At 44.6% G+C, this 14,526-nt stretch overlaps 1 protein-coding gene across 1 annotated transcript in view; it reads left to right on the forward strand.

Annotated features, from left to right (window-relative positions):
• plppr4b (phospholipid phosphatase related 4b) overlaps positions 1-8,963 on the forward strand; it is a 31,010-nt gene extending 22,047 nt beyond the window's left edge. The window contains exons 3-7 of the mRNA XM_080489116.1: positions 791-920; positions 1,216-1,411; positions 4,384-4,441; positions 5,373-5,546; positions 7,157-8,963. Of these exons, the coding sequence (XP_080345242.1) occupies positions 791-920; positions 1,216-1,411; positions 4,384-4,441; positions 5,373-5,546; positions 7,157-8,839 (2,241 nt within the window). The 3' untranslated portion in view covers positions 8,840-8,963. The remainder of the gene's footprint in view (positions 1-790; positions 921-1,215; positions 1,412-4,383; positions 4,442-5,372; positions 5,547-7,156) is intronic.
• Positions 8,964-14,526: the final 5,563 nt, after the last annotated feature.

Below are 14,526 nucleotides of genomic sequence, written 5' to 3' on the forward strand. Positions count from 1 at the left end.
GTTAGCTGACGTCACTCACTTACATTACACTGCTCGGGTGCTCGAATGCAATAACAGAATACGAATACAACAATAACACAGCAATAATAATACATAACCCCCGCCTGCCCCACAGTATTTAGTCAGAACATCATTTAGTCTTACTTTCGTCATTGTCTCTGTAACTTATTCAGTGATGATGCTTTGTTTTTAAGACCAACAGTGAACATATAAGGTCACCTGTATCATAAAGCATATATATATTATACATACTATAAGAGTAGTGAGTAATATGAGTGTACTTTTGTTGGATTGAATCTGGTTCTGCAGAAAGTCTCCTGTGAGTCTGGTTCTTCAAGTTTCTTCCTGTTTATAAGGACCTTTGTCTTTCTGCCGTCTCCTCGACTTGCTCATATAGGATAGTTTTTCTCTGTGAAGGTGCCTCCAGAGGATTGTGTTGTATTTGCTGATAGAGAAATAAAATTGAATTGAGTTGAATTCTTCTTTACTTGTACCGCTTTACATCGTTGCTGACAAAGTTTGAAAGGACTCACTTCTTTCCTTGAGGACAGAATGTTGACCTGCAGTCTAAAGAGATGATCAGTGTGATTCACCTCACTCCTCGCTGCTCGCAGTGGTTTCACTCATCGACGTGAATCAAAGTTTAGGAACTCTGCTCTCCTCGTTCTGGGGGTGAAACGTGTTTAATTCTCTGACTGGAGCTCTGAAGATAAGCTGCTAATGACTGTCCTCCGTCATGTCTCAGGCTCCTGGACGTAAACACGTGTAACAGTGGACTTTCTGTCACCAGATCATGATCGGAGAGGCCATCCTGTTCTGCTGCCTGTCCCGGAGGAAGAGCGGCGCCGGGACCGAGGCCAACATCAACGCTGCCGGCTGCAACTTCAACTCCTTCATCCGCCGAGCCGTCCGCTTCGTTGGTACGCCCGCTCTCTACATCATTCACTCCCGTTTCTGATCGTTGACCAATATCGACTGGGGAAGCACCGACACCACTTTTTTCAAGTGCGAGTCCTGACCTTTATCTCCGTTCTGATACTAAGCAGCTAAAGGTCAGGACTCGCACTCGTATGTGACCTTTGAAAAAGTGGTATCGGTGCTTCCCTACTTTCATTCACTTCTCATCATCTTCTGTATAACATGACTGGAGCCAGGAAATGAATGTTGAAGACTGAAAGAAAAGCCGTGTGTGCTCCTTCACGTCTCGGCCTGCAGGCGTTCATGCGTTTGGTCTCTGTGCCACGGCGCTCATTACCGACGTCCTCCAGCTGATGACGGGCTACCCAACGCCGTACTTCCTCACCGTGTGCAAGCCCAACTACACCACCCTGAACGTGAGCTGTGAGCAGAACCCGTACGTCATGGAGGACATCTGCTCCGGAGCCGACCCTGCAGCCATCACCCGGGGCAGGTGAGGAGGGGCAGTTAGCTCGTTGTGCACACTGACTGGGAGAGTCACCATCTCCATCAGCCCATCAGTCACCCACTCATGCTAGAAAGAACAGCTTTACTTGTGATACAGGTTAGACCTTTCTTTGATTTTAATAAATCTGAACTATGCACAAAAAAGTGTAAGGACATCTTTAGGAACGCACCGATCCCAGTATACTGCCCAGAGTAGTACAATCTAGCCAGTACCGTGTGACTTCATGTATCACACGTCGCTCTCAGGGATGCAAGAGAGCACAGGCGATGTCCGTGGTTTGGAGATTTATTTAATATTAATGAGAATAATAAAAGTAAGACAGACTAAATTATGTTCTGACAAACTATCAAGAGGAGGAGCGTTAGCCCCATGTCGCTCAGTAGTTTAACTTATCAGCGCCGAACTCCGAGCCCTGCTACATGCTACATGCTACATGGTTTGGGAGTTCAGGCTGACATACCAGCGATGCTACATGCTAACTGTGATTAAAGTTTGACTGACAGTCATTAACAGCGAGGGAGCACAGCGCAGTGTGTATATAGACGCTACGCTCTGCGCTATGCTACTGCAGACTAAGGCTGGTGGAGGAGACGTAGCGTCGACACAGGCTGTGTGGAGGAACTTCATGGTGACACATAACCTTTATGTCTAGTTTGCATATGTGGTATAAACTGGGTTTTATGACATATAATAAGTACTCATATCAGTACCCGGTATCGGCAAGTAGCTAAAGGTTTGTACTCATCCTTTAAAACGGTGGTATCGGTGCATCTCTACTGTTCTGGCATGTAAAAGTCTTCAGTTGGTTCTGAGACCTGGAGTGAACACAAATAAGAGGTGCAGCCTGTTTATGGCCTTGGGTTCTAATCCAGAACGTGGCTCCAGATCGGTGTCTGTGGGAGGAATAATGGGCTGTCGGTCCTGCGAGTGTGGTGGTGGACCGTGTGGCGATGTTGTGGACGGGTCCGGCTGCAGACTATTGAGACTAAATATAACCTTGTGCTCCTGGCATAAACAGTGTCTAGTGCTCTCTCTGTGGCAGCTTCAGCTTCAGTCTCGTTATCGAAGCAGCATGAAAAGATGTTTGCTGCAGCAGTTGTGCATCAGGGGTATTATTAACCTATTTTACCAGCAGACACCGCTCACCGTAATACCTGCCAGGCAGAGCATTCACTGCATAAGTTGATGTATGGAGCTCCTTCTAAAACACAAAGGAAATCTGAATTCACCAGTTCACAATGCGTTCAGCTCATTTCACTGTGCTCTTTCTATAACGTGGACGGACAGATCTCATCAGAGAAGGAAGGCCAGAAAGACACGGATCAATGAACAATTCTATTTTTATATTGTAAATTCAAATGACAAAAACTTGAGAGTGCTTCTGTAGTTTGAGGGTCCGTTTCCATGACAACGGCGCTCGGAGCCTGAAAGCGCAATGTTTTGGATCAACTCCCAAAGTGGAACTTTTGTAAAACATTTGGCTCCGTTGCCATGCCAGTTCTGACGGTGGGAGCACAGCGACCTGAACCCCCACCACAGAACAGTTGTTCTGCACATGCCCAGTAGAGCCAATCAGAACAATGTTTCCTCCACAGTGTCAAGACTCCCAGTCCAGGTTCTCCTGGACTTGGTAGTTTTATTTTGACAGTCACTGTAATAAGAATCCGACTTGGTCGTGTTCTGCCAGTGTTCATGTTTAGAGCTCGTTGTTCTCTGCTGCATGTGTCGTGTTTCAGTACAAAAACAGCGACAGTGGAAATCGTGGCCCGGCGTCCTCACTACATCGTGTTCAGTGTTTGTCAACGGACATGGTTTTCTAAACCCCGCCATGGAAACGGAATTTTGTTCCTTTTCTTTTGTTCCTCTTTTTTCTTCTTTTATTTTTCTTCTCATTTTCCTTTTCTTTCATTTTCCTTTCATTTTCTTTTTTTCCTTCTTTTTCAAGCGAAACGTTGTCGTGGAAACAGAGCCTTAATGACATCACAGCACACATGGTTACAAGAAGTTCCTGGATGTTTTTCCCAATTTGCTGAAATAGGAATGAAACCGGCTTTTCTTAATATTTCCGATGCTTTAATGTTACGAATGTTTAATGGAATTTATCAAGCAGGTCACCTATAAGTGTTTCTCTTTGAGGTATCAGTGGATTAATATGAGCAGTTCAATGAAAGCTCACATCCCAGTGCACATGGATTACAGTTCAGTACAGATTTCTTACAAAGAGTGGTATTTTATCCACATACATTTGTGATGTTAATATAACAGAGAAATACAGGTGGAAAGTATTTCAGTAAAACCATTTTGTGTCGTGCTTGTTAGGAGATCATTATGTTTCTACAGTTCACACCACTAAGTTCGACAGCCCTAGTGTCTAATAGGAATTTAGTTTGAAATCCATTTTTAAATCAATGATCAATTAAGAAGTTGCTTTCACACCAAAATAAACATGAGAAATAATTACGGCAGAGATTTGTTTTTGTTTCCAAACAGACTTGAAGGTTCATTCAGAAGCAGTGCGCTGACGTTTCATCTGAAATCAATTATTTATGACCACACAGGTGTCTCAAACACACACACACACACACACACACACACACACTGCAGGAGTGAAGACGGGGCTGGGTGGAGGAGGAGTGTTCCTCAGCGCTCTCCAGAAGTAGGTCGTAGAAACGAGGTCACAGCTTCCCTCTCAGTCCAGCTCCTGCTTCTCCTCTCCTCCACTTGTTTTACTTGGAAGCCTCTGAAAAGAGCTTCAGCTATTGTGCTGCTGTGTGAGATATCTCATTACGCCTGTGTGTCTTGCTCCTGCTGACTCACTCACACACACACACACACACACACACACACACACACACACACACACACACACACACACACACACACACACACACACACACACACACACACACAGAAGCAAATGTTGGCTGAATCTATTTCTGCTCTTTCATCTCCTGCAGAAAATCCTTCCCTTCTCAGCATGCGACGCTGGCATCCTTTGCTGCTGTCTATGTTTCAGTGAGTAACAGTTTCAGGCCACACAAACACACAGACGGAACCACACAGAACCCTGGTATCACAGCAGAACTGAGGAAAGTCCCTTTGTACAAACAAACATCAAAGATTAGGTGGTTGTTTGCTGCACAGCTACATTATATTACCAGAAGTGTTTGTTAAAGCTAATTGTGTGAATCAGAAGAAGCAGACGCAGAAAGAAATGTTGGACAACGTCTTGTGGGCAGCAGTGAGGAAGAAGTAGTGAGGAAGACTCTCATTGATATCTGGTCTGAAGACTATATATTGCGGTTGTTTGTGGCCACCCGTTAGCCACGAGCTAATTAGCCTAGACACCACCGGCGGGACTTCCGCTTTCGGTCCAGACCAATCAATGAGCCACGTTTAATTTTTTCTTCCTCCCTGGTCAGTGTTGGTTTCAGGGACAGCGCCCCCAAATGAGCAGATGTTGTAATTGCATGACGTTTTCCAGGTAGTTTGAACCGCTCTCAAAATGCAGAGTGAAAAACCGAACCCAGTCCCAGACTATCAGAATGTGAAAGACCCTGATTTCTATAAACATGAGTGAAAGACTGTGCTGCTCTCAGGAGCTCAGTGAACTCCAGCATGGTCCAGCGACAGGACGCCACCTGTGCAGTAAGTCCAGCTGGTAATTTACTCACACTCAAATGTTAGTAGAACTATAACCAAGTGGAAGCGATTGGGAACAACAGCAACTCACCACCAAGTAGTCGGCCGCAAAAAGTCAGAGGGCCAATGCTCTTGGCTATTTAGTGTATAACACATTGAACAGACCATTGAATAACATGAACACACACACCTGCTATCACCTCTCATTTGCTCAAAACATTGTGTAACATACTGGAGCTGTATTGTTTTTAAATGTATTGTGTGCACTGTATTCAAATACAATTCTGTGTTTATCTGTCGACAGATGTACTTCAACAGCACTCTGACGGACTCATCCAAATTGCTCAAGCCCCTGCTGGTCTTCTCCTTCATTATCAGTGCTATAATCTGCGGCCTGACCAGGATCATTCAGTACAAGAACCATGCCATCGACGTCTACCTGGGCTTCCTGCTTGGAGGAGCGATTGCTGTCTACTTGGTAAGGCCTGGTCCTCACTTACTGCGAGCCAAAGTATGGATTGTATTGATTGAGACTGACATGAGGTCGAGTAAAATTACTTACCTACTACTGTAATTCAAGATTATAAACCACTACTTTTTTAACACGCTTTGACCGTGTGGCTTATACAATGATGCGGCTACTTTATGGATTTTTACGGGTTAACGAGCTTCATGCTGCCAGATTCCACTTCCGCCTGTGTCTATGCTGTTTTGAGGGCCTCTGCTTCTCCAGACTTTGTCCTTAAGGTGATATTTCTGTCTTCCTGACCTCGTCATGTGCTGCCTTATGTGGTCTGGTCTAACTCCTGCAGCTGACAGCCCTGAGTGATGCCTTCAGGTGCATCACGTAAACCAACCTGCTGGGCCCTATGGCTGCGCCCCATGGTTAACCAATCGTCCTCCTCACAATCACAATCAGCAAATAACCAATAAGAAACTTTATCAGCACAGACAAACCCTTAGTGTGTGTGTGTAGTTTAGCCTTCTGTATCTCTCTCTCTCTCTCTCTCTCTCTCTCTCTCTCTCTCTCTCTCTCTCTATTTTTTTAAATTTTGTGGCTGCGGCTTCTATTCAGGTGCGCTCAATAGTCCGGGAATTATGGTAACTGACCTTGGATCAGTTAAAATGGCCTGGAGTGTCAGATTAACTTACCACTTTTTTAAAGGATGAGTACAAGAACTAACCTTTATGTACATACAGATACCGAGTACTTTTCAAATGCTATGAAGCCTGATTCATACCCATACACAAAGGATGTGTGGAGGCTCTACATCACCATGAACCACCTGAAGACAGCTGCTGTGTCAATGCTCCACACACTTCCAACAGCCTGACCGTCTGCAGCAGGGGTCGCAACATTCAACGCTCCAAGACCCATTTAGATCCTTTAACCGCTGAACAGAACTCACAAACTTCTGTGTTGGTCCCGTCACTACTGTTGCGTAATGACATTACATAACTGCGTCGTTCACAACCCGCCTACATTTTACCGTCCTCTCTGTGGTGCAACCGCGCAACGCAGTTGGGCCTGGAAGCATTTTGCCTTACTCTGCCATACTGTCCCGGCCCACCCCGCTCCGGAACGTACTGCAGCAGGACCGAGGCTCTTTCAGTCACTTTAATCATGTTTAGCATGTAGCATTGCTGTTGTGTGAGCCCTGAAACGCTTTAGCATGTAGCATGTAGCACGGCTTGGAATTCCGTGCTGATCAGTTAAACTACTGAGCGTCGTTCTACCTCTGCTGGTCTAAATGTCTCTGGTGATGAAGTTGCTGGTGATGAAGTTGCTGGTGTTGTCCCAACTGTCTTTCTCCCCCTCTTGATATTTTGTTAGAACATAATTTACAGTTTGTTTTATGTTTTGTCATTCTCATTGATATTAAAGAATCGTACATTGCTCGTGCTCTCTTGTGTACCTGCAGGTGATGTTGATGACACATCATGTAGTACTCACTGGGTTGTTACCGGTGTTCGTTAACGAGTAGGAGTACAGTGCAGTATCACACCCAATACTAGTATCGGTACATCTGTTCAAATGATTCCATCAGGAAAATATCAAAATGTTTCTCCGGTTTGCTGTCTTTCCAGGGTTTGTATGCTGTTGGAAATTTCCAGTCTAGTGAGGAGGCCACCAGCGCTCCCCCTCCAGTTGTTCACCGCCCTCCCTGCTCCTTGCCACACATCAGCCAGGAGGCCGTCCTCCACCACCTCCAAATGAAAGCTCTGGCTGGAGAACCCGGCATTCCCACCTCGCACTCGGAGGGGCTGCTGCACCGCGGTCTTCAGCAGCAGAGGCCTGACGACAGCCTGAAGCGGTCCAGTGCGGATGTGGAAGTGATTTCCCCACATAGCCCCCAAAACAAAGATGCCATAATGACGTTCAGCCACACCCTTCCTCGGGTCCACACTCCTCAGGCGATGGCAGCGTACGAAGAAGCAGCCAGGCGTCACGCCGCCACCCTTCACCATGCCTCTATGGACTCCAGCCGCTCCAAGCAGCTTCTATCTCAATGGAAGAGTAAGAACAACAATCACAAGTGCTCCCTTCAAGTCCCAGACTCCTTCTCCTCCTCTGTAGACTCCTCGTCGGGCCATTCGTCCCTACATCCACACCACCATGGCAGCATGGAGCTCCGGACTAGCTCCGAACCGGCAGCCGTGGGCCTCAACGGAGGGTTCGACGCCCACGCGTACATGTCCAAACTGGTGGCAGGAGCAAGTACTACCCTGCCCTCCAACTGCAGCGGAATCACTGGAGGGGCTAGGATCTCCATGCAGTCAAGACCTGGGTCATCACAGCTAGTCCACATACCCGAGGAAGCCCATGAGAATTATAACCACAACTCCCAGAAGACAGTGGGAGTAGGCGGTGATGGGATGTCAACAGTCAATAGCACAATCCAGGCCAACTGGCAGAGGGCAGTGGAGAAGACGGCCGCCTGCCGGACAAATGAAAATGGACATAATCTTCAACCACGTATCATGCAAGTGATTGCTATGTCCAAGCAGCAAGGACTACTACAGACCCATTCCAAGAGCTTAGATGAGAGCAGCATGGGCTGCAACACCACCGGGAGCTGTCAGGCCTCGGCTCGATACAGGACCCTCACCGACCAAGACCCTACCAGCACCACCGCTCCCAGCTCACTGGGCAGCACCACTGGAAGCATTTCAGGAAGTACTGGAGCAATCGTCAGAGTAGAGGCCCACCCTGAGCACAACAGACCCATAATCCAACCGCCATCAACAGATGGAAGCGGTTCGTGGAGGTGGCGTTCTCTGGATCATGGAACTGGACCTGGAGCAGGAGTCAGTGGAACAGGAGGAGGATCAGGGGGAGGAGCCGGGAGTTTAAGGCAGTCTTTTGAGCTCAATGACCTGAGCAGGGACTCGGAAAGCTCCGATTCAGTGCCAGAAGGGTCCATTGACAGGAAACGTGCCAATCACATTGTTACCACCACTGCCAGCATTAGCACACCCCCTGTGATTACTGTGCACACCCAGAACACCAGCCAGTCGGAGCAGAGGGTCCACCCGCAGGGCTTGTCGACTATCAGGGTGACTCCTGGGGATGGTGGCGTTCCTGGATCTGGAGGAGGCGGGGGTGGAGAGACGGCCTCAGAGACCCCCTCCGTCACCTCCAGCCGCGAGTCCACACTGCGCAGAAAAGGCAATAATATTATTCTGATTCCAGAGAGAGCCAACAGTCCTGATAACACTCGGAACATTTTCTACAAGGGAACATCCATTACTCCTGTTTTCAAGGAATAAAAAAGAGGCAGTGAAATACTTCTGACAAGATGTAGCTAATAATGAAGCGAGCTGGATATCCAGAGAAGCCCTGATCCACGAAAACAGTCAGTGTTACCTGTCATTGTACGTATCATCACACTCCAAAAGAAAAAAATAGCATGACTTTTGTACGTGTCTACACTAAAGCACAACATTTTAAGTGTTGATGAACTAATCACTGTGTACTTTTAGGGTTACTCTAAGGAAAACTTCTTGTGATGGTGACGCTGTGCCAATGATTTGGGTGGAGAATCATTTTTTGGAGCCCTTGTTTGTTTTGAATGAAAAGATCCAGAGAACATAAGTAGCACAGTAACACCCCAAACTGTAGCAGAGTTCAGCAAAATAACTGTAGGATAGCTGTGAGACCAATGTGTACTTCCCTGCACTGTAAATACTGTGTATGTTTGAAAAGGTGCTACACCAGAAAATACTATTTACATACTATACAGCTTAATGTATGATCCAAATGGAATGACTTATTTTACAAGTATGACATTATTACGTGACAGAGGTTTTCTATATTGTCTCTTTTCTGTACAAATACCACATATTCAACAGAACACTGTTTTGAACCATAAGTGTGCTTAGCATTCCTTCTGTAGCTATGAAGTCAAATATGCTGTGACTTGCACTGAAACGAGCGTTTACCTTACCTTGTGTACTGTAAACCCAACCTTATCTTGTAACTTGTACTAATATTTAGAAGCTCCTGTCAGCCCTGGATCTGCAGTGCAACAGCACAAACAAAGCAGTGGACTATTACTACGTTCTTCTTTTTCCTAACCCACAATAACGTCTGCATTTCTCAAAGTCAGTGCAATTCTTGACTTCCACTTCCTTTCTGGTTTTAAAACAGTCTTTGTATTTTTCAGAAACAAAACACTTCACTGTCATTTGTGCCATTTGATTTTCAATCAGAAACGTGATTGCCATTTGAAGGTCCCGTATTATGCAAAATTGGCTTTCTGATGCTTTTCTAGCAGTAATGTGTGTCCACAGTCTGTTTGAGGCCCCAGAAGTGAAGAAAGTCTGTCATCCGAATCACTTTTTAGAGAATATATGCTCATACATGAGATTCAGAGTTTTTCCCTTCATGACACCATGCAGGGAAAGAGGGACTTTTAGACCGGCTGAAATTCAGGACCACGGCTTGATTTGGGGAAGCACTCTTTGAATACAATGTTTTTGGGCCACTGACAATGATGCGAAAGTGTTTAAAGACGGTATAATATTGGACCTTTAAAAACTTTTCAAATCTTAGATTAAAAAGGAAACTTATTTGTCAAAATTTGTGTCATCAACAAAGATGAACTGCAGAGAGCTCACTGGAGAGCCAGTAATCAGACTCAATCTCCAACTGAAGATTTCTTTGGATTTTTCTGTTAAAATTCATGGCTTACAAATCGACAGTGTTTCCAATTCGCCAAAATGAATCTACTTCCAATTTTAAGTCAGGTTGAGTTCCGTTTAGAATTAGTTGTACTTTATCTTGCCCATTTCTTATAGATTAGATGTTTTATGTAGTCTATTGCTATACTTTACATACTTTTCTCCCATGTGTTCTTGTCATATCAACAAATGCATATATCAATGAATATTGCTCATTAGATTAATGATTTTTACAAATGACGCTCCAGTTTAAAAGCCTTTACAATGGAGGTGAGAAGAAAACTGATACCAAACATGACTTTTTAGGCTCTGGTCAGACCAGGCGTCTTGGCACATTTTCCCTTGACTCCACCGGAGATTAGACAATGGGCACTTGCACAACTTGTATACAATCCCTTTGAATCTTTGATTCACTAGAACCATAATGGTCACAGTCGGTCATACGAGCATCAGGAACCATTAAGATCCTTCACACGCAGGACGTAGCCAGCTGGCTGTGCAGTCGGGGACGAACCTGCAGGGAGTTTCTGCCTGCAGATCAGGCAGGCTGCTCTTTCTTTCACCAGCTTGTGGACATCACATGAGCTTTGGTCTTGTCACAACGCAATCAATCATTCCTGCTCATTACTGATCCATGTTTCATGCGACCGAAGCAAGACCGACAGTACCGACACATGAAAAACATGGTTCCTCTGCTTAGATACTTTAAATTCCACATGTTCGCTATGGGTTCAAAGATTGATGAAGTCCCACTGAAGAAACCAACTGCCAGGATAAAGGAACTTCTTCATGGCTTTGACATTCTCTCTTGCAACAGGGACAGAGTCTGGGTGACCGAAGTCCTGGATCTTTGTTTTCCTACAGGAGACAACTCTGTCCTCTGTGACAGCCTCCATTGTCTCGACCAAGACAAGGTTGTGGGCAAACAATGTTAGAAGTTCACTCCCTCCCATGCAACACTCCTTGGTCAAACCTCCCACCACATCCACTCTGTTTTACTTTTTCATCTCACTGCAGTGTGAACTGTTCAAAGGTCTGCGATTGTGCCAGTGCACTTTGTTCCCGAGGACTGAATTTAGACTATCCATGCTAGTTAAAAGCGGTTCTTGTGGTTTTCCCTCTAAATGGGTTCCGCACTTTCAAGAAGTTGCTGTAGGCTTCCAGCAGGCTTCTATCAATAACTCAAAAGGTAGGATGGTGCCATCAGTGGATTCGTTTTAAGTTAACTTAAACTCAAAAAGTCAGGCAGCTGCTAGCCGAGTTTGTTGAGACTCACCGTGGCACAGAGCAGATTAGACTCGGGTAATCTTGGATGTGCTGCTTGACTTCAGCCTCTCGTATACCGACTCCTGTTGTCCTTGAATCCTTCAGTTTGTCAGGGCTATTTCAGATTTGCTCCAGGGTTAATTAAATGCATCAGTCAAGATTCAGTCATCGGGGTGTCATTGTAATAACTGTAAAGCAGCAGTAACCCTCAAAGTAACAGAGTGGTACGATCCACTGTCCAGACACAATGGCAGCACCCGAAGGGGCTCTCCACACTCTGGATTTCACTTCGCTAACCACGGTGCTTGTTACCTATGTTCAGGAGGCTCTCAGCAGTCTACCATAGGCCTGGACTCTTGGAAACATCTTCTATCTCGTTGTAGAATCCATCCTGACGACAAACACCTGGTCATGTGTTTCTAAGCCTCACTGTCGCCTTAGTAGTCTGTGGTCTCCACCCAAGAATGGTACACTATTTTATATCAACAGTTCTTGATCTTTTTTGGATGCCTATTTGAGAAACAATGATCTCTACCCTTGTGTCACCAGTATTGAAGTTCCACATTGAGCATGGCGTAACCGATCTTTTAAACCAAGACAACCAAGCTGTGTTAAAGGTTTTCAGTCACATTAAGCTGCACTGAGGAGCTTCCATGTTGGCCACCAGAGTAGCAATGACCGTAGCATTGAAGTCATACAGGATGAATGAGGTGTTCTTAATTCAGTGAGGGCGTACATCATGACCAGTTAAACCACTGCCAGTTGGTGGGCAAGTCTCAGTTACAGTATTTGCTTTGGTGCTGCTGTAACGTTCACCGACTAAACCATCCAGTCAGTCACCATCAGCATCATGAAAAGAAGGTGTAGAACAGAAACGGCTTCACCAAGACAAGCTCTCATCCTAACAGTGTGACGTTCTGCTCCATGTGCCCTCCCTGATTGGCCACTTCAGGTTTGACCAAGTGGACAAGGTTCTGGTGGATGGAGACCACCAACCTGAACCCAGTTTCCCCTTAATCAGACAACAGCTTTCCTAAAAGGTTTGACCCCTGGTCTTCATACAGTGCACAAGTCTGGTATCTGGGGTAGTTGCTCAGAGAGGTTCACCTCAAGTTTTACATTGACAGTGGTGGTACTCCACCAAGAGATTCCAAATGCAAGATATAAATTTGGTTCTGAGGAGGGATGCACCGATACCATTTGTTTTAAAGGACAAGTACAAGTACTAACTTTAAGCTACTTGCCAATACCAAGTACCGATATGAGTGCCGAAACTCTTTAGCATGTAGCATGTAGCACGGTTCGAAGTTCCGTGCTGAGCTGCTTAACTACTGAGCGACGTCGTTCTAACTCTGCTGGTCCAAACGTCTCTGGTGATGAAGTTGCTGGTGATGAAGTTGCTGGTATTGTAGCAACTATCTTTCTCCTCCTCTTCATATTTAGTCAGAACATCATTTACAGTCTGTCTTACTTTTGTCGTTCTCAATAATATTGAGATATATAATATATATTCTATAATATATAGAATCTACAAAAAGCGGACAGCGCTGGTGTTCTCTTGTCTACCTGCGGGTGGCGTCGCTGACGCATGACGTCTTGTAGTACTCGCCAGGTTGTATCAGGGATCTATTTCCGAGTACTCCATGCAGTATCGGATCTGATACTTGATGCTGTTATCGGTATTGGTGCATCCCTAGTTCTGAGTAATATTGAAGAAGTTTGAAGTCTGTTTCACAAAACAAATCTTTAGATACTTTAGTGCCATATATCACTTGATACTGCCTGAAATAGATTTATATATATTGATATATCTAAAGAGTGACTAAACTACGTTCATGGTGCATGAAGAAAGATTTTATGTATGTCTGAGGACATTCAAACTCCAGCAACAACTTTTTTATATATTAGACAACTTGAGTACAATGAGACAAGTATAGTTATTAATATGCATTCACAAACATATCAGCCAATGAGGCTCTTACAAAATGAGTTCATCATACATGTCTATCGAAAGACAATGATGTGGCTTTCTAGTGAGGGAAAAAGATTAGTTTTAATTTTCACATACTGTATAAACATAGCAATCTAGAAAAACTCAAAATAGAAAGATTAGTATTAGTTTGTTTTGTTTTTGGGGACATTTGCTTGACATCTGAGTGGAAAAGGCTCCAACTGATGGCCATAACACAGATTTTATTTTCTTTTTTTAATCTTTGGAAGTAAAATGCTGTAAAGCTCCCATCGTAGCCGACCTTCACAGCTAATACCAGGAGCTAGAATATTCAGTATTGCTGTCAAATTGTGATTTCTCAGTATAATGAGTGTGATGAAAATGTCTGTGTGGTTTTGAGGAGCAGAATGAGCATGTTTTCATTTTCACAGACGGGAAGGAAAAGCGCCTTCCTCTAGTTTTGTGCCGTGATTTCCTTTAGTGCCATGAATCAACCAGCAGATTTTCTACTGAACCCTGACACTATGTAGACGCCTGTAATGGCTGCCAGTCTGACCCGTTAATGGTGATCGGTGTTTCCAGATGTTTTCAGCAAATGTGTGTCTTTACTTGACTGTGAGACAGTTTGATAAATTACTACGCCTGTTGTTTACATGATGGTGCATATCATTCATTTGTAACTCAGTGGTTAAATAAACACCTAGTAATGGCACTAATTGTACTATGAAAACAGTAATGTGATTATATGAGAATATTTGCCAAAGCTAGAGACAAATAATAGAGATGATCTGATGTAATTTTCTGTGTTTGTACAGCGAGCCTGCGTTGTATCTTCGAGGATTTATACCAGTTACATGAGCATGGTCACTTTTTATAGTGTTTCTGGAAAGGTTTTATCACAGTGGTTTTCGTTTGAATGGTTAAAAAGAGGTTCTTTATTTCCGTGTTTCATTGTGAGAGTTCTAGGACAATCTTTCTTTATTCAAGGTCATCACAACAGGCTGGTTTCCTTGTTTCACTTTGATGATGCTGCCCTTCATTCTCTATTCATGTCCAA

The sequence above is a fragment of the Lipophrys pholis genome (genome assembly GCF_963383615.2).
Source record: "Lipophrys pholis genome assembly, chromosome: 20".
NCBI classification, from domain to species: Eukaryota; Metazoa; Chordata; class Actinopteri; order Blenniiformes; family Blenniidae; genus Lipophrys; species Lipophrys pholis.